Below are 27628 nucleotides of genomic sequence, written 5' to 3' on the forward strand. Positions count from 1 at the left end.
ATATATACACATGTAAGAGTACACATAATAACACTGTTCTTCCTACTTAGAGAAGAATGTTTCACCATAGACCCAACTCTGGAACCTGACAGGTCCAAGCAGCCAGGACAGTTGACTGTCAAGCGCTGCTTGCCTTCACAGAGTGACAGACACAGTCCTGGGCACACTGCATGCATCAATTCACTTAATCCTCCAAAGAGCTCTGCAGGAAAGATCATATTATTCCCATTTTACAGATAAAAGGCAGGAAGACAGAAAACCTATCCATAGCTGGGCATGCTCACCTAGGAGGGGACAGGGCTCACTGGCAGCCATGCTATCTGGCTTAGGAGTTTGTGGTTCCTTTCATCCTAAGTGGGTAGTAGAACTTTGTAGTATGTGTATGTATGTATGTGCTAGCATAGGCATTCATTTGCACTTGTGTGTTGTGCGTCGCAAAACACAGCTCTGGGAATGGATTCTCTCCTTTCTCACACAGGTCTGTTAGTTCCCTTTAAAGAAATCTTGAGGAATTTTCTTCTGCCTTCATTCTTCCAGGGAGACTGGAGCTTTCCCCTCTGCAGACTGTCTTTACCTCAATTCTACAAGGCTCTCTGGCCTTCTAATAACAAACAAACACAAACCAAGGCACATCTGCATGCAGAGGTACTTGTGTGTGGAGTGGACATGATTCCCAACATCTGCTGTGGCTGAAGCATTGGCTGCCTTCAGTCCTATTCTGGGCACAAACCCCAAGTGCTTTCTCCAATGTTCGCTCATTGCTAGAAATACCTTCTTTCTCTGGAACAAGGTGGGACAGGGGATGGATATATCACTGGGGATCTACTACATGATGAAGAGGTAGTGGCGGGGTTAGAGCTGCAACGTGGCACCTACTGCTCGATGGCGGTGGGGAGGCAGCATCATCTTCCTCAGCCAACTGTCCCAGCCTCCTCCTTCTGAGTGTCCATGGCACGTGTTTCTTCTGCGGGCAGCCTGGCTGCTTGCCTCCAAGCCTGTCTTGCGGGCAGAGAAGCACCATACCTGTGTGCCAGAGAGGCACAGGTGTGCCTGCGCCACGCACACAGTGTACCACCTGCTGGAATCTTGGCGGAAGGCGGGCTTGGGATGGGATCCATGGGAGAGACAGTCTGTGGCATAATTAAGAGGGAGCAAAACAGAAAACAAAACAATGTTTTCCTTCCTCTCTCTTTTCTACCACTTGCCCTAATTATTTTCCCACTTTCAAATTCTACATCAACTTTAATTAAGCTGGCCTCGGGCAGGGAAGTCTGGCAAACTTGGAGAAGTTCACTTGTTTATTTTCTTATCACTCAGTGATTGAATTTTCACAGTGCACTGTTTCTTTCTCTCTAAGGAGGGGTGGTGGCAGCCTCCTGCCTACAGAGGGGACGACAGGTGCTCTGAGAACTGGTTCTGCAGAGGGAAGATGCTTCTCCACCCAGATCTATTGTGAGCTAACTTAGGCTTTAATTCTGCCTCCTGCCCCCTCGGAGTCTGCCTCTAGCTTTGTCTCATAAGCCCATGAAGCAATAGAGGATGAAATCTTTAAGTAGTGAAGAGGACTTGAGGGTTAGAAATGTGGGTTGGAAATTTTGTTCCATTACTTACGGGGGTGGGGTGGGATGGGGTGTCATTCATGTACTAGTTCATTCATTTACTTGTTCATTCGTGTACATATTGATTCATTCTTGACTGCTCTCTCCCAGTCACCAGCAAAGGGTATGGCCTGCTTCCACTCTTCACTGGAAGGTCCAGGAGGGAGGTTCCCTGGTTGCTCAGGGACCTGTTTCTTTGTCCCTGTATGTTTAGGTTACTTCAAGGACAAGAAGAGAGAGCTGCAACTGGAAGCCAGTGTGACACTTGGCTTCGTATGGTGGCACTACGTGACCTCACTCGTGCTCCATCCATCACCAGGCACAGGCACTGGGTCTTTCTGGACCTTCTTCATCTTTTTGAGGAGGACAGATGCTGAGACCATTCCCAGGCTAAGATGCAGACTGAATCCTGAAGTTTGCTGAATTCCATTAATACAGTGGGAGGCAGGAGGATCAGGGCTCTAAAAGATGCCTTGTTGGGGAGCTCACACACTTCTGGGGTGTCTTGGGTTGGCATAGTGATTAGATAGTGTCTGAGGCTCAGCCCCAAGTGACTGGGAAGAGTAGCAGGCAGGTGTCTTTCCTGGGTCTGCTGGGAAAGCAATGTGAGGGAGGCAGAACGAAGGAATGTGTGAATGAGTTGAGTGAATAGGCAGGACTGGTGAATGTATGAGTGGACAAATGAATGAATGAAGGAGCAGATGACTGAGTGAATGCATGCATGAAGGAACTGGTGAATGTGAAAGGATGAATAAGGAAGTGGGCGACAACTCGAGTGAGCAAGTAAACAAGCAAAAGCCTCATGTGAGTGGATGCATTAATTAGAGAGTGACTGTATGAATGAGTGAGGGGAGAATTTGGTGAGAGATTGAAAAAAAAAACAAATCAATGAGTGAATAACTGACTGAAGGATAAAAAATGAATGGATGGCCTTATGAATTAATGAGTGAATGATCGTGAATGATCGCATAAGTAAATTAATTAGGGACTATGAATGATTGTCGGAGTGAGCCAGAGAGTGCCTGTGGCTCCCACTGCTGGATTCAGGAAGCCAGGAGGTGCTGGTTCCTCCTGGCTTTCCCCTCATCTCCCAGCAAAGGATCTTCCACCCTAGGGCCTCTTAACTATTAGCAGCTGTTTTGTTATGCACACATATAGTAAGGATCTCCGTGTAAGCATATCTGTATATCTATTGTTTACTTCTCCACCAGAACTGTGCCCAAACCACCAAAAAGCAGATGTCAGTAAAATAACGTCTACCTATCTCCCTCACCTCTAAGAAACAACTTGCAGCAGTGGGTTAAGCTGACAACAAACACAGGAATTGACTTCAGTGGGAATGAACTTGCTTGACTGTTGACAAAAATCCAAGGTGATGCCACCTTCACTGGCTCATCGCTTGCTCAGGTGTCTGTTGACCTACGCTGCTGCTTTCTTTCTCCCTTCTCGGGACAGGGAAGGGATAAAAGCTGAGGCTGGTGTGCCTGTCTCTGAGCCTATAGGTCACAGTGTCTTGCAAAGGGCAGAGGACTCTTGGCTTTTGTGCTGAGCATACATTTGGCCACTGAAAGGGTCCTGGGAAATAGAGTGAGGCCAGGGCTTGGAGGCCTGCATCTGCCTCCTGCTTGAGCCATCAGCAGAGATCATCTGTGGGGATGGAGGCAGCTGCCTTTTTCCAAGCCCGCACCCCTGGGGCCAAAGGGGAGAGGTAGTCCTCTCCCATTTTCAGCAAAGCACCAGAAGAGTGGATTGCAGAGCATGACTCCAGGAGACCTTATTCTGAGACAGGGAGGGAAGGGTCTGGAGCCCCCACCCCCAGAGCAGGGTTGCGCTGCAGTGTCCAGCCATGAGCACCTGCCTGTGAAGGAGCTGACAATAAGCAGGCTTCAGCAGAGGGCACTCAAGTCCTAGGAATCTGCACTCAGGAACTGCGCGCTCTGCTCAGTGGCTTCCCGGGGAACGGGAGTCATGAATCTCAGTAACTCGAGCCCAGGGCCTCATCACTCACAGTGATTGTGGAGGGGACTGAGAGCTGAGTGGATCAGTCTAAACAAAACATGCACACAGGGGACTCATCCAAAGGAGCTAGCTTGGCCACCAATGGGGGCTCCCCTCCTTAACCACGGAAGTAGAGGGAGGGGTTGGGAGCCCTGAAAGTATCACCCCCTTCTTCCAAGCCTTATCCACACCCCCACCTGTGAGCCAGTGGGAAGCATGAATCTAGCTGGCAGCGGCTTGGGCCAGCTCAGCCGTTTTAGGGGATGTTAATGAAATTCGGGAGCACTTGTCCTTTCAGACAGCAGCCCCTTTTATTTGGGAATGAAAAGCTGCATTAGTCTGAATGAGGTTTGGAGGCCTCATAAATCCAGTGCTGGCCGCCTCATGGGGGAGCTGGGAGCTGAAGCCTGGCTGGTGGGTAGGCTTGTTTACCAACAATTCCAAAAGCCAGGATTGGCGGCTCCCAGTCTCCAGAGACAGGGTTTGAGATCCTGCCAACCCTGCTATCTTCTGGCTTTGGGGTGGCCTGAGAGGGTTCTGTAGAACTCTCTTAAGATTTGGGGAGTGGGGTGGGGGCTGAGTTCTCTAGTTTATTCTAGTTAAGGACTCCAATTTTGTTCCGCATTTGGCCTGCCCTCAGGCAGCCAGAGGCTTCAGGAGCTTCTGCAGGGGTCAAGAGGATCTAGATGGAGCCATTCTTGTTCCACCCAGAGGGTGTTGGACACCAAGGGGGAGGGAAGCTGTCAACTTAGCAGCCTGCTGGGTCTGTGTTCCGAACTCAGCCTGGCAAGCAGTGATGCCTAATAACTATTAGTGAAAGGAAGGAAGCCAGGAAAGGAGGGCGAGACTAAGGAAGTGCTCTCTCTCTCTCTCTCTCTCTCTCTCTCTCTCTCTCTCTCTCTCTCTCTCTGTGTGTGTGTGTGTGTGTGTGTGTGTGTGTGTGTGTGTGTGTGTGTCTGTTTGGACTTCTTAACCCCTGAGCTTAGATTCTGCATCTGATAAATGACAAAATAACAAAGACTACTATGGTGTGTTGTAGAGAGGACTGGATGAAGTAACAGGCAAGGTGAGTACTTTGCCTGGAACGCAGAAAACATGTGATACACACAAGAGTCCTGGCTGTCATCAAGGCCAGAAAACATGTAATAAACACAAGTGTCATGGCTGTCATCAGGCTGTTTTTGTTGTTGCACAGCACATTTCACCCTTCCCCCATGACTGGAAGGCATTGAAACGACTATCAGTTTGGAGATATTTGTTATTGGATGACTTGCTGTTGGGGTAAAAAGGGTCAGGCCCTGGGCTGGGGATCACAACTTCTTACTAAATCTATCCCAGGGTTCCAAGAGGGGCTGCCAAGCCCTGACTGAGCCTCACAATCTCTGCAGCCAGGAAGCCTCTATCCTTAGCTAGGAAAACCCACCTGCTTGCGGAGGCAGCTGGCTGGTCTGCCTGCTTCCTGCTGCTGGTGTGGGGGCTCTGGTGACAGAGCCATTCTCTTTCCTTTGATTTCCTTCTTCATCCATTTACCATGATGGTGTCACTGCAGCTCAACCACCCCCCAGCTGGCCTCAGAAGTGTTCCTCCCTTTGACCATACTTCTACCTCTCTGCCACTTCAGTTTCCTGCCAAGCCACTTGTCCCACCCTGCTCAAGTCAGGGGGATTCTGCCCGCAGAGCAGGCAGCCTATAGAATTAGCCCACCTTGGGTCCTGGTCCTTGCACTCTGCCTTTCTCCATCAGGACACAGAATCATCTTCCTGAGAAAACAGCCAGGTCCTTTTGGTTCCAGGAACCAACCAAACCTAGTTGTGGCAATGGGCTGACCCAGTGTGTTTCTGAGGCAAAGGTTCCCAGCTGTGTCCAGGGGTCCTCTACTCTGCTCCCCTGCTTGCTTCCATGCTGGTCCCTATCCCCTAAGATCTCTACTCCCTATGGAGAGGTGACAACGGTGGATTTGTATTTTTGCTTGCTTTTCTGAGAAACACTTGTCGGACAGTGCTGGGGAGACAAACCATTCTCTATCCAGGGAAGGCCCAAGTATGGCAAATTCGGAGATCTCTGTGTAACAGCTGTGTGACAGCTGATCATCTATGATGTCCCGGAACAAGGCACATACCTCTCTCTTTTCTTGAGCAAGGACCAGAAACAGAAACTCTTTGCTCCCGAGGCCACTGGTGCAAGTTTAGATGAGAAGGAACCCTTCTTATTTGCCAGTTGGCTATTTTGCCCCGTTCACACACCCACACAATGCCTTGTTCCCCTGTACCCAGATAGGGCAGGAAAGAAAAGATGGCAAAATTAGCAGACAGGTTTGGAAGACAACACATTATCTATTTGTAAGAAAATTAAAGATTTGCTCTTCAGATGTAGGGGGCCATGCTCTTACCAGACAGCTGGCAAACGGGAGAGATTGGAAGCGATTGAATAGATAAAATTATTTAAATGAGAAAAATAAATTCGCACACAGCCTAGCCGATGCCCAGTGACAGATCCGTTTATTTATCTACTGTATCGGTACCGCTTTGTCTCTGTCAAAGAGGTCATTAAACTCGCCTAGCTGCGTAATTCGCTGCCTCCTGCTCCTGCCTCGCTCCACAGCCCTTCTCTTCCTTCGACACCCCAGCGCCACTTGAAAAAAAAATATTATTGGTAATAAACAACATTTATTTTTAACCCTTTCTGCTTGCTTCCTTGCGGGTCCTACTCTGTCCCATGGAAAAATCCATTTTTCTGTATTGTTTCTCAGGAGGAATCCGGGAGGGGGCTCCATTTCCTCCCGCATAGTTGGGGAAGACCACTGAGAAATCAGCCGGCTCCAACTCAAGCGGCCCTCGAAAACGAAGGCTTTGGCGGTCTTTCTCCTCAGCCCTCTTACTGATGGTGTGTGGTCAAGTCCTACCTTCCACGCAGAAGGTCTGGCCTGGTCTCTCCCTTCGGGTTAGTTCCTGAAGCTCTGCACCCCCTAGCCCAATACTGACAGTTCTCTGAATTTGATACCCCCACCCCCCAACCTTCAGACCCAGAGCCAACTCCGCTTTCCCATGGGCTGGAAATCAAGAGGGAAACCAGCTCCGGGTCAGTCTCCTGCCGCTGCCGTCCAGTCAGCTCCAGCCGCGTGGGAACTGAAAGGCGAAGCTCCGCAGACGGCGAGCTTCAGGTCTCGCGGCTCCCGGCGGGCGCGTTTCCTCCAGCTGTTCGGGCCGCTGAGCTGTCGCCGTCTCCCGGCTCGCGGTGCCAGCTCTGCCACTCCACGCTTAGCTCCCCGGCTCCGTGCCTTGCCCTGGGGGGGGGGGGGGCGGCAGGGCAGATGGGGACGTCTGAGCTGCGGAGGAGAGTCTCCATCCTCAGGGCGTCCCCCCCTCCCAACCCCAGTCCTGGGTCCCCTTCCCCGCCCCCTGCGCAGGTGTGAGCGCGCGAGTGTGCGCCCGGGCGAGTGTGAGTGGGAAGCGTGTGTGCGCGGGGGAGTACGCGGAGGGAGTGCGGGCGGCGGGCGGCGCGGGAGGCGGGAGGCAGGGCGCGGGGGAGGGGGCTGGGAGGGAGCGTGTGCGCGCGTGCAACTCCACTCCGGGGCTTTGTGCGAGCCCGGGCGATAGCATCGGCGGCGGCTGGAGGAGGAGCGGACGGAGACGCTTGCCAGCCCGCCCGGCAGCCGGGGCAGGTGGGAAGCCCGCAAGGGAGCCGAGCCGACACGAGCGGGAGACGCTGCAGCCGAGTCCGAGAGGAGCCCGGGCGGAGCCCAGGAGCCCTCGCTTGCGGGCGGCCCGTGGGCGGCAGCCGAGGCGGGGCGGGCGCCGGCGGGGCGGCCCCCCAGTAAGATGTGCGCAGCGCCGCGGGGCGCCCCCTACTCGCAGAGGCGCTCGCGAGCCGGGCGGCTGGGCCAGGCGGCGCCTCGGGGGCTGCTGCGCGCCCGCGCCTAGAGCTGCCGCCCCAGGGAGCCCGCCACGGCCGCGCCCCGGGCACGCTCGGTGGCGCCCAACGATGACCGCTCCCTGGCGGCGCCTCCGGAGTCTGGTTTGGGAATACTGGGCCGGGTTCCTCGTGTGCGCCTTCTGGATCCCAGACTCGCGCGGGATGCCCCACGTCATCCGGATCGGTAAGGACTCCCCTGGAGCCGGGGGCTCTCTGCGCGCTCGGGTGGGGACGGGAATTGGGGTGGGGTGTTCTGAACGTGATCCGAGAGATTGTCCCAACCTTCCTCTAGGCTGCAGGGTTCGGGTGTTTGCTGAGAGCACTTGGCGGGGAGGACAAAGTTCCAAAGCCCCGGTCGCGGGCCTTACTTACCGGGAGGATGGAACCCGGCCGCGGTGGGCGAGGGACCCTGGACACGCTCCGGGGAAGGCGACGCGGTGGAGTGTAGCGAAGGTTCCAGCTCCAAACCCGCGCCACTGGGGAATTTCGCCGCGACTGTCAGCACGGATGGCCACAGAGCGAGTTCTGGGACCGGCTTCCGCGCAGAGTGGGAGCCCTGGGGAAGGCGCCAACTTCTTTCCCCTTGTCGCCCCCCATGAGCGCCTTGTCTGAGCTCGGGGACAGGCACAGGCAAGGAGTGCAGGGGATAGATTCGCCTGATGAGGGCAGCTGATTTCCTTGCTCCTGGCTGGCCAAGGATCGGGGCAGGAGAGGGACAGTGCCCTGCACATTGCTCCAGTGCCCCCCCCCCCCGCCAATCCCCCTCCAGGCCCAGACCTCTTTCGACCAGGGGTAACCGAGGCTGGGGAATGGGAACGCAGAAGGCCGCCCAGCGTTGCCAGGGACGGAGGCCGAGGGATGCGAGTGGCTTTTAAAGTTAGCCGAAATCCCTCCGCAGCTGGCTGGTGGCTGGCGGTCTGTGCGCGGTTTACTGGGGCTCTGGCTTCTCCGCTTCTCTTGCCGCCGCAGATTTCTTACTCTGGGCTTTAACTTTGTTGTGACCGCCTGAGGCACCCTGCGCTGCATCTCTCAGGGCTGGGCGGGAGCCCGTGCGTGTCCTAACCAACTGATCCGCAGGACAGGACTAGGCTTGGCTACCCCGGAGCCTCCGTTACCGCGGACCCAGCGCCTGCTCCTGGCCGGAGACCTAGGCAGCTCGGGTTCGCGAGGTACCAACATCTGGTGCGCAGCCAGAAGAGCTCTATCCATCCAGGGCCTCCTTCCTCCTCCTCCTTCGGGGCTCTCCTCCAGGAGCTGACTTTGCCCCTACAAGAACGGACTTTGGGATGACCAGCGGTTTGATGAGGATGCAGGAAACTCGGGCCAGGCTTATCTGTACTTGAGGTTTTTTCATAGGAGCCATCCCTCTCTCGCACACTCTCCCTAGAGCCATGTCCTCTTGGACTCAGCTTCTGAATGGGGACAGAAAACAGTCAGCTCCGCAGACATTGAGGTCTTCCAGTGCATGCTCAAGACTCAGGACCAGGCTGGGTAGGCCACTGGGAGGCAGAGAAGGCCGGGCACCCGAAAGGACCCTGGGGACAACCCTCACAGTCAAGCGTAACCCTTTGAAGTCTAGGTTTCTCCAGGCTAGCCAAAAATGTTTCCATCTCTGTTCCTGCCCCAGTACTGGCTTGTTCACCATTCCAGCTAGGCCCTCAGTAGCGGGCCACTCACTGCTTCCTTTATTCCTGCTCTCATTTCTTGTGATTTTTAGGGGACCTTCATGGTAGAGTGTCCTTGAGACAGAAAGTGAATCTCAAAGGGTGCTGTGTGCCCCCTCTGAGCTTTGCAGGTGTGGCTCTGCCTTCCTTGGTCTTCCCTGTATGTATAGAATGGGATAGGTGTGTTTCCAGGAATGCAAATCTTTGGAGGACTAGAGACTCAGGTGCAGGTGAGCAGAGCCTCAGAGGTATGGGCTGCAAATGTACAGGGTACGTGGTCATCACCTGCCCTTGTCACTGTAACAGTACACAGGTCTCCTCATTGCCTTGAAGGGGAGCACATTCCAAATCTGTAGCCCTTTCTGGGGCCATAGTATAATAGCACAATTAAGGATGGCAGAGCCCCCCCTTCTAATCTTCTTCATATTAAGCCCCAGGATTAATTAGCGTGTCGGCTCAGGCCATTTATATCCCAGAACCCTTCCCTATTTGACTCCCAGCCCAAGGACTGGGGTGCTTTACTGATGCCAAACGTGACTACTGGAGCAGGGCCAGCTTTGGGTGGAGGATGGGGATGCTCTGAGGTCTCTGGGCTTCTTTGGAGCTGCCCTGGGAGCTGAGCTTCTGTCTTTTCAGAGCTTAAGGTTGAACCCCAGCTGGAGTCAGGGCACAGGAGGCTGTGGGGGGGGGCACGCTGCAACCAAAAGATACTGCATTGGCTAGACTGGATGCCATCTCTCTTTTCCCACTTTTGGCTGGGGCTGCAGGGATGGAGGCCCTAGAAATTGGCCTCCTCTGAAGCCTGCTGGGTGCTTCTGCTGGAAATACTGGAGCTCAGAGTCTGAATCCCTTTTCCAGCAGCCAGGCGTCGCTGAGCACACAGGACCAGAGAGGGTTTACCTGCAGGTGCAAGATGGACTCTCTGTCCTGGGGAGTGTGGTACCCGCCCCTTCTCTTTGTGCCTCTTTTGGGGGCTGAAATTCCCTCTTAGACAAGGAGATGGATAGCTCAGCAGTGTGACAGAGTGTTCAAACAATCTGTCTTGAATAGATGAATTGCATTGCTCTGTCTTTTTGTAATTGTGTCTATCAGAGGGAGAGGTCAAGGCATTGATTGCTTGGATGGTTTGCAAGTAACAAAGGAGAGTGAGGGAGAGAGAGTAATTGGATTGTAGTCTGCGGGAAAAAATGATCATTGATTATTTTATATGAATATGTGGAAGATGTATTCTGTGTGTGATTATCAAGGGCTGCCATCGAAGGCTTGTGAGGCAGATTGTTCCGCATTTTTATTATTATTGTTGTCGTTGTTGTTTGAATGGATCCTGGTCTTAGGCAACTAGATGCAGGATCTTCTCAGACAAATGAGCTTCCGTGGGGACTTGGATTTACAAGTTCATAATCTAGTAGCAGAAGGGGGGGGGGCAGACAAGCCAGAGGCTTGAATTTTTTATTTTTTTATTTTTTGTCCTTAGTGAGCTGGATCACTGTGATACAGTCCTATCCTTCCCACTCAGGTGCTCAGTTTCCACAGATGCACACAATTTGATTGACATAAACTGTGGTGTCAAGTTCCCTTTAGAACAGGCTGGCAGTTTAATGTCCTTGTAGGTTTCCTGGTTGTAGCTTCCCTAGAACTACAGATAGAGTATAGGATTGAGGGCTGCTTGGAAATTTGAAAAAGGAACCAGGTAGTTGTGGCAGCAGCTGGGGAAACCTGGCGAGTCTTCCTGTGATGAGGAGCCTTGTGGCTGGTAGTGAATTCTGGCCAGCCAGTGAGGAAGTTCAAAGCCAAATGACTGCAGAGACATAAAGCAGGTGTAAGAGGGGTGAGATGGGAGGGAAGGACGCACCCAGCGTTGCATTCTTGGAGCATCCGAAGACAGGCAGAGCTAAGCAGTATCTGAATGTACAGGGATCCAGCAGCCCTTCTCAGGGGACTGAAATCCCCCTCCCATGTGCCACTCCTCTGATCAGATCATTCAAATTGTCCTGGACACTCGCCTCTTGAGTTTGGGAGTCGCTGCATGTAAAACAATGAGGGATTCTCGCGACTGGCGATGTGCGGAGACATTGCGCCTTGTAGGAACAGACAGCCGCTGAATGAAGATCAATAGGATTTTCCCCCCAGAAGTAAATAGCTTCAGACAAAACCTGGGAGTGGCCCTAGGGGCCTTAGAAAGCATTAACTTGGGGAATTTCTGCTCACTTTTCAGCCCAGCTGCTCCTGTCAGCTCGGGAACCCCCCCCCCCCTCCAGCTGGAGTTTAATTTCTCCTCGATGCTCATGCTGCGCTGAGCAGTCTTTTGGTGGCAGGATGACCTGGGCTTTTTAGGATGGTTTATGTGGAGTGAACCAGGCCTTGCTAAGCTTTTCTGAGGTCATGGGCATCCCCTTGTGACTGTGCACGATGGGTTGAATTTAGAAGTACTGCCCCATAGCACTGTTTTAAAGAGGTTGATCTCTGCTCTGCATCCCTACAGAAATGCAGGAGTGCTTGGCTCCCTTTATAGCATCCTTTGTGACCCTCAGTGAGCCCCCATGTCCACAAAGACATAGTGGTCTAGCTCTGAGAAGTAGAGCACCCTGCAGAAAAGGTCCAGGTGAATCTGTAGGTATTAGAGCTATCCTTCCTCCTGGGCAAGACCTCTGTAAGGGAAGCTGCAGACTTCCAATAATCTTGGAGGAGGAGATTTGTGCTTTTATAGCTAGAGCTATTCCTAATGCCTCACAGTTGGCCACACCTCTTTCCCTGCTACAGCTACAGCCTGAGTCCTGTCATTCTTGTTCAGGACCTTCTAGGGGCAAGTGAGATCTGATAATTTACTAGGTCACGTAAAAGCAGGCAGGGGATGGAGGTCTCCAGGCCCTGCCTGGCAACACAGAGGACTGACATCCAAGAATAAGGCCCTCCGGAGATTGTAGCCAGCAGACTCTGGAATAACCTCCACAGGCCAGTGGTGGGGTAGGGGCCCTGAGTAGGTAGAGTTCCTCCAGAGGACTGGATGAGCTGGCGCCTTGGCCTTGGCCTTGTTTCCTGGAGCAGTTTTTTTCTTCCGGGTGCTGATTCCTCAGCAGTAGCACCAGAGGGCAGTGTGTCTGTTCTCAGATGGCCAAAGAGTCTCCTGCCTGGGGCCCCACTGAGTCTGGAGCATAATCAAAATAATAAAACAGCAACAATACCATGGCCATAGTTTATTGAGCACTTAATAGCTGCCAGGCTGTTTGGAATGCGTTCCAAACAATGACAAGTAGCAGAGAGATAGTAAGTGCTCAATAAATGTAGCTGCAGCATTTCCTCCATTATCCGAGTGAGCCTATACAGGCTCACTGGTGCCCTCCCCACTTTTGCAGACAAAGAACCTAAGCTAGGTGAACTCACTTACCTAGAAATGTGTGGCCAGCGCTTGATAGACGCAGGACTTGAACTGTAGTCAGCCTCCAGGTCTGGTGCTTGGAGCTGGCTATGTAGTTTGAAGATAACAACAATTTATAAAGGGGCTAAATGCAGATCTCATGCCCATGGTTCTGGAAGCTAACCAAGGTCTTGCTGGGTGCATCTTGGGCTCTCACTGGCCCAGAATGGTTTTTGCACCATGGTTTAGCCCCATCAGTGCTCACAGGCAGTGTCAGGCCGGCCTTGTTGACGACTTCTGTGAAAAAAGGGCAGATATCCAGAGAATACACACTTCTGTTTTTCTGTACCCCACCTAGCTTTGGCTTCTTGATGGTCTAGGGCTTTCATCCAAACCCCAGATAAAGGCTGGATTCTTCTGTGGGTGAGACCAGTCTACCCACAGAAATCCCTCTGCTTGGAATTTCCCAGGATAGCCTCAAAGATACTGCCAAAGCTTTGAGCTCCAAGGGCCCCGTGTGTCTCTAACCTCACCCTCTATCACCCCCAGGCTGGCAAAAGAAGCTGTGTGGTGGGTGGGCTTCTCTTTGTTCTTTCTTCTCTGACTCACCTCCTTTCCCTATCCAGGTCTCATTCTCTCCTCTCTCCATTATCCTTCGCTGGCTACCGATAGTTTTGATGTTGTTCTATTTTTAAGCGAGAATCACATGCCTATCTTCTAAATGGAGCCTATCTGGTTTGGAACCGAGACTGGTGGGCAACACACAGGGCATGGTGGTTGCTGTCAGCAACTGCCACTGTGCTAGTAAATGGAGCTGTGTCACTTACTCACTGCAGCAGTGGTACATTTAGGATTGGCTGGGACAGAGGAGTCTGCATGTCGAATATTGCCCAGTTCCCCTGTCTGCAAAGTGGGGGAATATAAAATGTCTGTCTCCCAGAGTCAGATAGTTGTGATGTCTTTCCAAAAGCTTAAGTGGCTCCAAAGATCAACATTGGTTCTTTGTTGTTTTCCTTGTAGTTAGAGAATATTTAGGAGCCCAGGCTTGGGGTAAAACTCCCTGGGTGTCAGGATTTAAGGAAGCTCCCAAAAGATGAGGACCTTGAGCTTGCCTCGATGATGCAATAGTCAGTGCCTCCTTAAGTCCTCGCTCTGCCCACCTTCTGGGTGAGCTTCTGGTTTTACAGTTTTTGGATTTAGAAATGCATGACTGGCTGACACAGCTCTAACCAATGGGGCTTGGAGAGGTGAGACTGGAGGAGGGGCCAGGGCACTGGAGATGAGGGCAACAGGCTGTTTGATTTTTGTTTTTCTCCCCCCCCCCCTTAACACATTTTACTGCAGCCAGACCTCAAAGCCCTCTGTGCCTGCACCCTTCCCCCAACTGACTTGGTTTGATTTCTTTGGAATTGCGTCCAGAGTCTAGGCTGCCTCTCCTCTACCTGCCTCCCCTCCTGCTGGCATTTTCGTCTTCCCCTCACTGCTCATTTACAGCGCACGGTCCGTGTCTGCTTCCCTTGACCTTTACACCTTGTTTGCCAGTGTTATTGACCTTGACTGTGGTTAGGTTTGGGAATGGATTTGAGCTTTCGATAATGCTTGTGATCCTACCACCTGCTTGAGACAAGGTTCTGCCCAAGCCATCTTTCCCAAATCACTACCAAAATGGATGTTTAATAATGATGTATTTCATGAATGCTAAGCTATTTTTTTCTTTATGTTTTCACATAGAAGCTACTATGGGCCTCATATGCCATGTCTGTGTTTACTTACGAATTTTTTTTTCTTGGCACCTCTAAATAATGATATGTCTGGGTTTGATGAGATGTAGCTGACTGTCATTTCAGTGTGAATCTACTCAAATGCGCTTGCTTCACGACCTTGGGTGAGTCACTTCCCCTCCAGACCTCCATTTCTTTCTTGGCTGAGAGAGTGGTATTAACATTTAGTGAATTTCTAGTCTGTTGTTTTTGACCTACAAACACTTTGTATGGATGAGCCTTGTAGTACTGCCTTCACAGGACTGCCTTGTGGATTAAAGGAGATAGTGTGTGTGAAGCTCTTTTAACGGAGCCTAACGTTTAATAGCCGAGAAGGAGAAGGAAGGGTTCCCCAGGGTGGAGGCTGTGTCTCTGCCATCAGATGAAGCTTTGAAGCTTGTGCTCCGTGCTTTGTGTTTACCCTGGCACTCATACTCCACGCAGCTCACTGTGTGGCTTTTGCTCATTTCACACATGCTAGTGTACCCTAACGTGGAATGGGCAAGTCCAACCGCTGAGCCAATTACAAGAGCAAGAGAGGGGCCCTTCCTGGGACACTCCTAGACCATTATTTATCACACGCCTGCAGCCTGGGGCGTTACATTTGCATTTGCGGCGATTTAATTGAAATGCTTTTTAAAAGCCTGTATTCAGAGCTGGGAAGACCCAGCGGTAGTGGGATGCTCTTGAGGGCTTAGTCTGGGGAATTCTGGTCAGCCAGCCCTCCTTAAATAGGGTGTTCAATGTTTGTTTCTTGAACAGGTCAGTAGGAATGGGAGATAGTCTGTGGCTAGGTCAGAGGGACAGACATTGCTGGTTCTTTTGGGAGATGCCAGGTAATGAAGGCCCCAGCAAGAGCTGGGGAGGGGAGTCCCTGTCCCCTTGGCGTTGGAAGGACTGGAAATAATGAACCCTGTGAGAACTGGAGGGGGGGGGGATGTTGAGCCTCTACTCCAGATCATTTGGTGCTGGGCTGAATGGTGGTTAAGGACTGCAGACAGAGAAAAAGAGAGAAATACAGAGATTCCTGTTTGTTGTCAAGAGGGTTCCAGTCCATAGGAGACAATTAAGTCTCATGCTATTTAAGAGACATACAGACAGGCTGCTGGTGGAAGGGGTTTTATAGACTTCGCAGAAAAACTGCAGGAACGAGCTCTTTAAATATGGCAACGCCAGGGACCTCTGCAAAGCCTCCCTGCCTCTGCTTTGCAGAACTGAATGCGCTATTCCTAAGAGCTGTCCAATTGGGCGGAAAAGCGGGAGCAGGAAGCCAAGGACTTCCCAGGGCTCCAAGCATCCCATTTCCTGTCTATAGTGAAGAATCACACGCAGAATTCAGGCTGCAGAGAACTCCAGGGGTCATTCTGGGTTTCTGATTCTCCAAAATTAGCGTTCATCAGAATCACAGAGAATTCCTTTGAACACTGACTGCCAGGAAGGACCCCAGCCCCAGAGGGCTGCTACTCAGCTAGTCTAGGGTGAAGCCTATGGGTTTGCATTTGTTAACGGTTCCCTGATAAAGTGAGTGCTGTTGGCCTGAGATATATGCTTTTCCTTCCTTCCTTCCTTCCTTCCTTCCTTCCTTCCTTCCTTCCTTCCTTCCTTCCTAACTCTTCCTTTCTTCCTCCCTCCCTCCTCCCTCCCCCTTTCTCTCCCCCATCTTTCTTTGCTTGCTTGCTTGCTTTTGCCTCAGCCTCCAGAGTGCTGGGATGTTAGACAGCCATCATGTCCACCTCAGGTGTCACCCTTTGAGAGACCACTGTCACAACATGGCGGAGGATCTCCCTGTAGCCAGTCTCTAGCCGAATACCACGAGCCTGGGGGAGCTTGGATCTATTAGGTCCCACCCATTCTTTAGTGCAGTGTTAGCTGCAGATACCCACCTGGAAAGTAGAAATACATCTGCCAATGGTTCTGAGAAGGTAATAGGACTCCTATCTTGGGAACATGAACTCTAGCATCCAGCTATCTGGGCTTATAACCCCTTCCTTCCTGGCTATGTGAATTTGGATGAATCACTCCTCACAGTCTAGATTTCCTCACCTGTGAAATGGGAACCAGTAGCTTTCTCCTCAAGGGATTTTTTTTTTTTTTTTTTTTTTTTGAGAATAAGCAGGCTTGGAGGGGGCACACACAGAAACTTTTTCTTTTGAGTACCGTTGGATAAGTTTACATGTTCTAGATCCAACAGACTAACTTTAAAGCCTGTCTTTGTGATGTCCCATCTGTGCAATTTTGGGAAATGGTTACATATCTCAAAATACTATCCACAGAGGTCATACCTATCTCCTGGTGTTTGGTAAAGGTTGGCAAGTTAGTGTATAGGAAGTGCTTTGAATTCCTCATGTAGACATTCAACGTAGCTGGGCTCCCTGTCCTATACTGACAAATATAAGGAAATTTCTTTGTTTCAAAGATGCCCAGCTCCACCAGCACTGTGCTTTTCATTAGACTATCTCCCTGGATCTTATCCTTGGCCTCTAATAATGCAACTCCTGGTTCTGTCAGGAATTTGAGCCACCATTTCTCTTTATTGATCTGTACCTTGCTGGAGGTCTCCTGAGATATGAGGTGTGGTGTTTTGGTTGTTGTTTATTTTTGTTTTTGTTTTCATTTGATAGTGTTTTACCATGTAGCCCTGGCTGGCCTAGAACTTAGTATGCAGACCAGTCTGGCCTCGAACTCATAGAGCTCCATCTGTCTCTGCCTCCAGAGTGCTGGAATTAAAGGCATGCACCACCACACCCAGCTCCTGAGGGTTTTGCCATAAGATTCACTGCCAGTCTATAACTTCTCTCATTCTCTTGGTGTTTATCTCCAGGGATTTCTGTCATTGAGTCTTCGTGTAGCCTTTCATCTTCTTATTCACCATTGGTGGACCACCTAGGCCTGCTGCTACAGCTTCATCTCAGAAAGTGGGTATAGCGTCACCGTCCTTTCTTCCTGGGGTCTGTAGAGATGAAGTGCCTATGAAGGAGCCTGGGATCTATGTCAGCAGCAAATCTTTGGGAACAGCCTACTATGTTGCCTAGCATGCCTCATGCCATCAGAGCCTGGGATGGGCAGGTCCTTCCCTACAGCTATGTCTGTTTTGCTACAGAACATGGCAAGACATCAGTGCCTACAGGATTCATCCTGTGGCCTTGTATCCACCCTGCCCCCTGCCCCCAATTCACCTTAACCAACTGCATATAAGCACCAGTTTCCTTATGCCTTTAGGCCTTAGAGTTCTCCATGGCAGTGGCCACAGTCTCCGGACTCAGACTTGGCCCATCCTTACTTCACCTTTTTAGTTCCTAATAAATGTTTAAGGCCTCCAAGAAGGCTCTGCTTCCCCACTCTCACCCCTGACTTCTGTCCTGCTTTTCTACCTGGCCAACTTCTACTCTCAGCAAACATGTCTTCCTCCCGGAAGCCTTGCTTGATCCACACTGCTTCCTGCAAGTCCCCACAGCCCTCTTCACTGCCCTGGGTGTAATGCCCATTGCATTGTTCTCCGGCACCCTAGCATAAGCACAGGGGAGGCAGTGCTTGCTCTCTGTGGGACTCTGCATCTGGCAGTTTGTGCTTGGCTCATCATAAACAATGAGTAAGCATTTGTCAGTCAAATGCATGCGTCCATGACTATGGTCGTGTGGACAGCCTTACCATTCAGTTCAGCACATTTTCTGTTTCATCCAAAAGGATTCTATGAACCTGCATCCATCTCTGAAGTCGAGGTATTCATGAGGCCTCTGCTAGTCTCCCAGCACACAAGTTGGCCTCTTCTTTGCCAAGACCTTTCCTGTCTAGTCTACCGGGTTACACTGGAGTGGCTGGGGGCAGTGAGCCCTTCTTTTCCAAGCCCAGGATTAGACATTCTTTGTCTGCTTCATATCATGAAAGCTCCTCTTGAGAGAGACACAGCTGTCTGCTTACGGAAGACACTGAGGATGCATCATGACCCCTCAGCTTTCCTGACCTCACCTTTCTCCTGTTCACTTGTTGCTCAGCATCGTTGATGTTCTCTTAGAGACAGGTCTAAGGATATGAACGTGTGCCATCTGGTACATAATGGGTCGGTTACTCAGGACGGCTGTCAGGCAGAGCGGTGGCTGAGCCGCTTGCACCTCTGCCAGTCATACATCAGCTACCCCTTCTTCTCTTCACCACCTGTCTGGATCCTGCTGGGATGTGTAGACAGCAGATTGACATGACAGCTGAGGTGTAACATGGAGGTCTGTGCATCCCCACTGGGTGCTTGAAGTGTGTGTATGGGTGCACATGTGCTATATACTTGCCAGAGATGCCCCAAGGGGGTTACTTCTGTACAGCTGGATTACCAAGTTGGGGCTTCGTATCTTTTTTGTCAAAACCCAATGAGTAACAGCTGTCTTCCCTTCGGATGTCTGGGGAAACTGAGGACTTTGATGATGGTCTTACTTTCTGGGTGTCTGGGTGACCTGTCCACCACTGTATAGCTGAGAGTGGTGTGAAATCATGAAGAAGCCCTCCCCATGCCCTTACAGATGTAGCAGAGGGGGACAGCCCCCTACCGTAACTCAGGCACTCCATTTCCTCATGTCCCTCTGTAGGGAAACAGGTGTCAGACACCTCATGAGCAGCAAGAGCCTGTTGCTGACAAGGCCATTTTTCCTCCAGTTTAATAGAGGTGGCAGCGTCTATTTTACTTGTCTCGTAACATCGAATCAATAAATAAAATATGGGGGATCTCTCAGGGTAAACTGAATTACATCTGATCCCTGGGGAGTGAGGCTTGGGGGAGCCTCCAACAGGAAGATTGAGTCCCTGGCTTCTTAGAAGAGAAGTAGAGCCTGGGTCTTTCTCCTGAATCCAGGAAGTGCTTTTCATGTAGGAGGAGACTGGGTCATAGTGTTCCGTGTTGTCCATGGAAGAGCATGAACACCAGTAGGGGCCTGGCTAGTGTGGGGACCACATGAGTATCACTCTCACTTGTCATGGGACACTGAGGACACTAGGAAAACAACCTGCTCTATGCTTCTCAGTTAGCTGTGGGGGAAAATGAGGCCAAAGAATGAACTTTTGGTCCTGATCTCTACACACACACACACACACACACACACACACACTGAAGCTTTAAATTTATAGTTTACTTATTAGTAGAGACAGGATCTCACTTTGTTGTCCAGGCTGCCCTTGAACTTTTGAGTTCAAGTGATCCTCCTGCATCAACTACCTGAGTAGCTCTGGCTACTGGCACAAGCCGCTCTGCTTTACTAGACAATAAGTCTTTAGAGATCTACATAGACTAGAATTTTCCAGTGTGGAAAAAACACCTCTGAAATACCTTTCCACACAGAGAGAATACAGATAAGATCTGCTGGCCTCACTCAGAGGTGTGTGGGGGGGGGAGGGGTATGGAGAGTTGCCTTGGGGTCGATGCACCAGGTTCAGCACCACGGAGAGCAGCCAGTTTCTGGATTAGGACATGGGGCACTGTGTTGCTCAGTGGCTCTTCTTTCTAGTCCTGGTGTGGCTAAGGTCACAGTAAACAGGTGTTCTGCCTTCCGGTGCAGGTCCCCGAGGACTCTGGTAGTCACATACAGGGTAGCAGTCTCTAAGAAGCCCACATATGGTGAGGAGTCAAGTAACACATGGTTAAGGAGGCTGAAGCCCCTGGGTAGAATTTCTCCCTTTTCCCCTTCCACATAAACGGTTCTTAAATCTTCGGTGCCATGTATGGCTTGTTTGCTAGGGAGCGGTAGCAGATGACAAAATGCATGAACATCCGCCTGTCAGATAACGCACCTGATAACCATGAGTCTCTGCTTGGCCTGCCGGCGTCATCTTTCACATTGCATTTGGTAAGTGGGCTTCCATAATGTAGTTTTAGCCTGCTAAATGTGATTTCTTAAACGTGTTTTCTATGTTATTGTTTCCTGAGCTGTGGAGCCCTGTGCACCTGTAATAGAACCTTATTTTCTGCTAATAAATAAAATTACTATTCATTCAGGTGATGGGAAACTAGTGTGTCATAGCTTTACAGTGTTCCCTCAAAGAGCCCCAGCTCCAGGTGCATCATCACCTGGATGTGTCAGAGAGGCCTGGTGACGGGGGTGGGTGTGACAGAGGCTTCTCCTAAATAAGAAGATCCAGCCATGAGAGGGGTCACATGTCTCAGAGGATGGAGGATGGGGGAGATTTTGTCCATCACCAGGTGACTGAGAGTCGGCTGGGAACACTTGCATCAAAACCCAGAGGCAGAGAAGGCACACATGTCAGGACAACAGAGAAATGATGGCCCAAGAGGCTGACAGCAGGTAGAAAGACCTAGAATGCGCAGTGTGAGAGTGGGCTGTGGCAGCTGCAATTAGAGCTGCTTTGGGGGCCTTAGCTCGAGAAACGTCAGCATCAAGGCATTGGGGCCTTTTTTGTTATTTCCCTTAAGAAAGCAAAAGAAAAAAAAAAAAGCTGCTTTGGAAATGTGGCTATTTTTATGCTGTTTGTAATTTTGTGTTTATTTCCTGTCTTTTTCACATGGATTCTGGGCTGACTCATTGATTCACCAAACATTAGCAGAACGCCCACTCTGTGTTGCAGAGTACACAGGATAGGGAACCGCAGGGGTGGGGTGCAGCTGCCTCCTGAGCTAGAGAGCATCTGAAGGTCTTCTCTGTAGATCTAGGTAGTGATAACACCATGGTCCCTTACACTGAGGTGTGTACAGCCAACATAAAAGTCCTGTGCTTGGAGCTCCTGTGTTTTCCTGTATCCTGGGGAGAAGTACCAAAGCTCAGAGATGCTCAGAGCTGAGCTGCATGCCACACAGCAGACATGGGAGGGAAGCCCATCTTTTCCAGCCACTCTGCTTCTGCCCTCCTAGCTTCCCTTACCTCTTGCAGACAATTTTCTCAGTTTGTTTTCTCCCAGGAACTATCATGCCCCATCTTCCCCTCCAGGGTTCATTTTGGCTCTGCCTTTAGAGAGAATTCCTTCTAAGTTTTCTAGTTGTGAAAAGATTATTAAAGTTGTGAGAGGGAGGAGGGGGGAGGGAGGGAGAGAGAGAGAGAGAGAGAGAGAGAGAGAGAGAGAGAGAGAGAGAGAGTACCCAAGCCATGATGTGCCCAAGCTAACCCATGCAAGAGTGCTTGGATGTCTTCTTCAATTACTTCTCCACCTTTGTTTGTGAGATAGTGTCCCACATTGAACCTAGAGTGCACCGTTTTGGCTAGATTGGCTGGCCAGCAAGACCCTGGGGTCTGCTTGTCTCCCCCTCCAGCATGGAGTTACAGATGTTTGCAGCCATACCTGACTTTTTTGTGGGTGATTGAACTTGTGGTCATCTGAACTTGGGTCTTCATGCTTGTGCAATAAACACTTTGCACACTGAGACATCCCTCCATCCTCCAACATCCACTGTTTGAGGGTCTGAGGGATGTATGTGAATCTCTTTTTATTTCTAGCTGATCCAGACTCTTCCTGCTGCAGGGTAGAGCTCCCGGGTCCAGGGTATGACCTGGCCTCTCCTTAGGGCATTGGGACCTTTAGCTCGGGACTCATTCATTTCCAGGGCTTTTCTTTCTGGTGCTACAGCAAAGATGCTCTCAGACAATTAAATTGAAATGGCTATACACTTTCCCTCACAGGGGTTTGGACAGATTTATAATATTTTCTTTTTTAAAAAATTGGGCCTTTTTCATGGAGACAATGATTTATGGAATAATCAATTTCTTTATCTACCTAATACATTGAAGTGATCTGTCAGTTCAGGCATCAATCTCCCTGGGGCTGGGGAGGGCCGACGGTCTAACAGCCTGGCTCATCAGGCAAAGGGCAGGTTTCCCTGTGAGCTGTTTTGCTGCTGAGACTGGACAGAGAACCTTGGGAGGAAGCCTTAAGCCTCCTATAAACTCCTCTTCCAGCTTCTCATCAATATCTGTCACCCAGGGGAATGGGCACAGTGTATACTGTCCCCATTACTCAGATTTGGAGACTGAGTATCTGAGGGAAGGGATGGCTCAGCTGATAAAACACTTGCCTAGCAAGCATGAGGCCCTGAGTATTATTTCTAGACTCCATATAAAATACCAGGCGTGGCGGTGTACACTGGCAATCCCAGTGCTGAGCAAGTGGGGGCAGGAGAGGCACTGAGCCCACTGGCCAGCCAGCCTATGCTCCTGATGGGGCTCTAAGACAGTGAGAGACCCTGGGGATAAACTGTCTCAGGGAAAGCGGATGACCTTCCTAAGTATGACCCCTGAAATTGTCATTCTCTGATGTTCCATGCACATGCATCTGTGCTTGTGCACCTGCACACATATGCATACGTCCATGAACACACACACACATACACATACAGAGGCACATATGAAAAAGATAGGAACTTGAAGACATGAAGGCAAGAGTGACTGTAAATTTCTAGGTTCAGGCTGGTGAGATGGTTCAGCAAGCAAAGGCATTTGTTACCAGGTCTACCTGAGTCTAGTCCTCACAACCCACATGGTGGTAGGAGAGAACTGACTTCCACAGATTGTCTTCTCTCTCTCTCTCTCTCTCTCTCTCTCTCTCTCTCTCTCTCTCTCTCTGTCACACACACACACACACACACACACACACACAATAAAGTATATAAATAAAAATGTAATTAAAAAAAAAAAAGTCTCAGGTCTGGAGCAAGCAGGAGGCAAGCCTGGCCTGAAAGGTCCCTGTAGGACTGGGTGCTGGCCAGTACCAGCCATTTTATCTTTTATGCTATTTGAAGATGCAGTAAATTGTCTCATGAGGGTAGTGGGCTTCCTGTAATGGAGACACACACAGCTTGGCTGCTGACGACACAGAGGAGTCCGGGATTCTCTCCCTGTGAAATCCTTAGTCTGCCCAGCAGTATGCCTAAGGCTGCTAAGGACATCCAGGTTTTCCAAGTTCCTGAAAAGGCCAAGGCTATGCCAGCTCCAGCTTCTGCAAACCCCATGGAGACCAAACTCAAGGTGGTGGTTGCTGGGAACACTTGGAGCCCAGACTCTGTTGCCTCCACAGCTCATCTTGTGGTGGTGCCACAGGCCAGTGAGGAAACCAGTTGCTGTAGCCTGCTGAAAGTCACAGCAGGCACACCACAGACCTCAGCTTGATGGGAGATGTCATTCTGTATATGTTTCTCATACTGGTTAATGAATAAGCACTATTGGCCAATAGGAAAGGAAATAGGAGGGACTAGGAGACAAGGAGGAAAGAGGAAGTAGTAAGGAGAGTCAAGATGGAGAGTCTGGAGAAGGCAGAACCGCCAGCCGCCTCTCCCTGGTAAGACCACGTGGAAATACATAGAAATGGGCTAAAAATTAAGACAGAGCTAGCAGATAAGAAACAAATAATGGGCCAACAGAATTATATCTAATACGGAGTCTCAGTGTGTTATTTGGGGCTGGTGCGGCGGCAGGACCAGACCAGCGGTGGGAGGAAAAACCCTATTCATTACATCAGCTTGCTTGGTTCCTACCTCTGATGTATGAAGCTTCCTTCTGCAGGAGTGGAGACTGACATCTGAAACAGAGGTCAGGCAGCAAACCGTCACAATTGGAGCTTCATTCACAGGGTGGTGGCTCACACAGGTGGCTTTACTACATACTCATTGTGGTTCGGTCTTATGCCAGATGTCAAGGTCAGTGACACAGGCAGGGTCCTTACTCTTGAGAAGCTCACAGTCTGGCAGGAGAGGCAGATATCAAAGCAGGTTCCAGGAGGAAAGTTCAGGATTAAGAAAATGCTGTGAGACTCCAAGCAGCAAGAAAGGACAGTTAGGTGAAGGGGAGGAGGGGAGTGAGAAAGAGTTCTCAGTCAGCAGATGTAATGCACTCAAATGCCCAAGGGGCCGGCAGTGGTTGGCAGTTGGACTGTGTGAGACTACCAGCTTTGTAGGAAAGCACAATCAAATACTAGCAGTTTCACATTGCAAACTAGTGTTGAACACCTCAAGGAAGTCCAAGGGTGAGCAACAGTTGTATGGACAAGTGGTCCGGGTAACTCTCCTGAAGAATGAGTGACAGAGATGGACAACTGGTCCCGGTGGCCCTCCTGAAGGATGTCTGAGTGACAGTAATGAGGCTGGGCCAGATCCTGAGGACATTGGAGAGCTACTAAGGACACTGTGAGGGAGAGGAACAGAACCAAACGCATACCTCTGAGAAGTTATCCTGGTGTCTGTGGGACATGACTTTCGTGGACCTGGAGGCCCATTGGATGCTGTTTCAGAGGTCTCTGTGAGAAAGGAAATGGCAGTTGTGGACAGGTAGAGGGTTGTTTTAGAGAGCTAGCTTCCTGATTCACTGTTTTGAGTTCTCTCCATGGACTTGACTGTCTCTTTGCCCTGGGCCTAAGCAGTGGATGCAGGCTGGGTATGTATGAGGGGTCTGGGCCTCCTGAGAGCTCTATGTCCATCTCTTTTTAATACATTGTGCATCATGGATGTCATCAGGCACAGCTAGGCTTGCAGCCCCATTCACAGCTCACTACTCTGAATTAAAAATCCAAGTTCTGTCCCCTGCTGCCCAAGGAGTGAGTGCTGCTCAGACGACAGACTACACATCTCAAGCCTCCTCTGGTGATGAGGCAGGGCCCAATGTGTCTGGCCACCAGACACACACATAGTGAGTCCTAGGGTCTCCCAATGATCTGGCAGGAAGGTGTGAATAAAAGTGACAGGGTCATTTTAGGGCTTAGCCCTTACCATCTTCTTGGGGTCTGGAGCTTGGGGTGGACTGAGGAGCCTTTCTGTGTGCTGAGCATGAAGCGATCTTACTACTCTTTAGCTGATGAAGTGGAGGAGGGAGTGCGTAGCCCACAGGGCAAGTGTAGGGCAGTACCTAGGATGATGGCAGTACCTAGGATGCTAGGGCAGGAGCATTCACTCCATGAGATCTGGCTGGACTGGGCTTTCTTTCCTTCCATGTTTAATTTCTAACCCATTTTGTGAATACAGTGTCACTTGATGAATTCAGACAGCTATGATCCATTGAAAACAGCGACCCATGGACAGGAGTGACCTGTTGATAACAGCCACCCATTGATAACAGCAACCCATTGAGACCTTAGCACGTGCCAGGCACTGGGCTAAGAGTATTCCAGAAAGTATGTCATGCATGCAGCTCCTTTAAGAGGCAGGATGCAGCTCTGCATCTGAGGAGCATGAGGACTGACTGATGACTAACCAGCTAACCAACCAACCAACCAACAACCAACCAGGCTAACTCACACAGAGAAGGTGCAGTTCATTCAGTCCAGGTGGAATTGTTTTCCTTACCACCAATGGGGCAGAAGGTTGGTTACTTTTGAGGCAAAGCACTTATACTTATTTCTTTGTTTAGATGCTGTTTTTTAATTTCTAATGAGAAATTATAGTTGTCTATTTTACACAGGTGGGGACACAGTGCAACATTCTGATACATTGTCACTATTGTTATGTCCTATAATGGGATGTGGAGGCTTACTCTCCTGCTAGTCAGGGGTGCTCAGTGTGTGTGTGTGTGTGTGTGTGTGTGTGTCAGGGGTGCTCAGTGTGTGTGTGTGTGTGTGTGTGTGGCAGGAAGTTAGCTAAATGGGCCAGGTCAGCACAAGCTGGAGAAAGAGCTCTTCTTGACTCCCCAGATGCCCTAGTGGCTCCTGCTCATCCCTTTCTCCTGGTCCAACCTGGCCCCCTTAGCTGGTGTCTCTGGACTCACAGGGCTCTTCATCCTGGCAGCTGTCCCAGTTACAGGGACTGACCCTGGGAGGGCAGATGTTGCAGGATCCTGATCCTTCTGGATTTCACTGCAGCCTTCTCGCCTCACCCCACCCCTCAGCCACAGGTTACTAAACTCTGCCCCAAACCACTTCACTCCTGATGTGAGCTGCTTGGCTCCGGTGCACTAGCTCCTGCTCTGATACCTTGTGATTTGGATGCCTCCTTGCAGGACCATCCTCTTCTGCCTCCCGTTGAACCGCTTCTTCCTCTTCACGCCTAGCAGGAGAAGCCCTACCTGCTCTGGGAGACCCTCAGAGATGTGCATATCACTCCCAACCCCCTAGCCTGTCTGGAGCCTTCCCCCAGCTATTTTAAGAACACTCCTGGCTACCAAAATTCTCTCCTGTCCCATTGGTCTTGCTGGACATACTGGGTCTCAGGACTCCAAGGCTTGTGGGCCTCTTGTGCTTGCATCAAGCTTTTAGGCATTTTTTTTAAAAAAATATTTTTTTTTATTAAAACAAAGCAACACACCCACTATTTGTCTGGTCATGCAAACAATTCTCCATGTGGACCTAATATTTTTTATCTGTGCCCCTGTCGTTGATTCAGTTTTTAAGTTGCATTGAGGGTTTTGTTTGTTTTGTTTTGCTTTGCTTTTTGAGTCAGCTAACATCCAGACATTGAGACTTGCCCACACAGTTTAGTTGTCCACCTTCTTTCTTCACATTCTCCAGCACCACAGCCCCCTGCTTTCTCTTCATCCCTGGATGTCCCCTGGCCTGTTTCGAACAGGCTTTTAGTTAGGTTCAGAGACAAAAGGACTGTTTTGTGGACCTGTGTTTTATTTCCAGGATGAAACAAAGGACAGAGTTGGAACTGTTCTTACCTTCCTTCTCTGACCGACTTCACCTGCTTCCATGTGGATGGGGATTTCTCTAAGGTGGGAGGAATTTGGTCTCAGTATGTTGTCATTTTCACAGCTATGGAGCCCCCAGGCTTTTCTAATCTCTTGTAACTCTCATAGTCTCCTGGGGTGGAACAGGAGCTTCAGATAAAGAAAGCCAGTAAGATGCCTAGGCTGGGTGTCCCCATGATATGATTCCTGGTCTGCCTGGATGCAGTGTAAACCCGTTGCTTGCTCCCAGTGGCTGCTCCAGCTAGGTTCCCAGTGAGTGATTAGTAAGTGTTGGTAAGTCAGGTTGAATGGCAGTCACAGTGAGATAGGACCCACCTCCTTCCTGAGGTAGGGAGCGAGTGGGACATGTGTCTGATGCTTCCATTTCTACCTCCCTTCATCGGGTCAGTGGTTCCTTAAGCGAACACGGGCTGGGTGGAGATATGCTGAGAGTCCCCCAAGCACTACCATGTCTTTGAGGCAGGAGGACATGGTGCAGGTGTCAGGTTCAGCAGGAGCGTTTTAACAACCTCTGTCCTTGTTCATTCTCCTTAGTTCTCAAGGTGGCCGCAGGCTCATCACTCTAACATGGGCTCAGCCACTAATTGGGCACAGATAATAGGCTGTGCATACGCCCTTTCCCATCTCCTTCTGGACTGTAGAGTAGTTTTGCAAAGCCCAGCTTTCTGCTTGGGCAGGAGTTGGGGAGGACTGCGGCTAGCAGGCAGGTGGTCCCCTGTTCCAGGCAGGCACAGGCAAGCTGCTGGCG

General features: G+C 50.5%; 1 protein-coding gene across 1 annotated transcript in view; it reads left to right on the forward strand.

Moving 5' to 3' along the window:
- Window positions 1-7013: 7013 nt before the first annotated feature.
- The window catches only part of Grik3 (glutamate ionotropic receptor kainate type subunit 3), a 210921-nt gene continuing 190306 nt past the window's right edge, over window positions 7014-27628 (forward strand). The window contains exon 1 of the mRNA XM_051188767.1: window positions 7014-7692. Within this exon, the coding sequence (XP_051044724.1) occupies window positions 7578-7692 (115 nt within the window). The 5' untranslated portion in view covers window positions 7014-7577. The remainder of the gene's footprint in view (window positions 7693-27628) is intronic.

Source organism: Phodopus roborovskii, unplaced genomic scaffold, assembly GCF_943737965.1.
Source record: "Phodopus roborovskii unplaced genomic scaffold, PHOROB, whole genome shotgun sequence".
In the NCBI taxonomy this organism is placed as follows: Eukaryota; Metazoa; Chordata; class Mammalia; order Rodentia; family Cricetidae; genus Phodopus; species Phodopus roborovskii.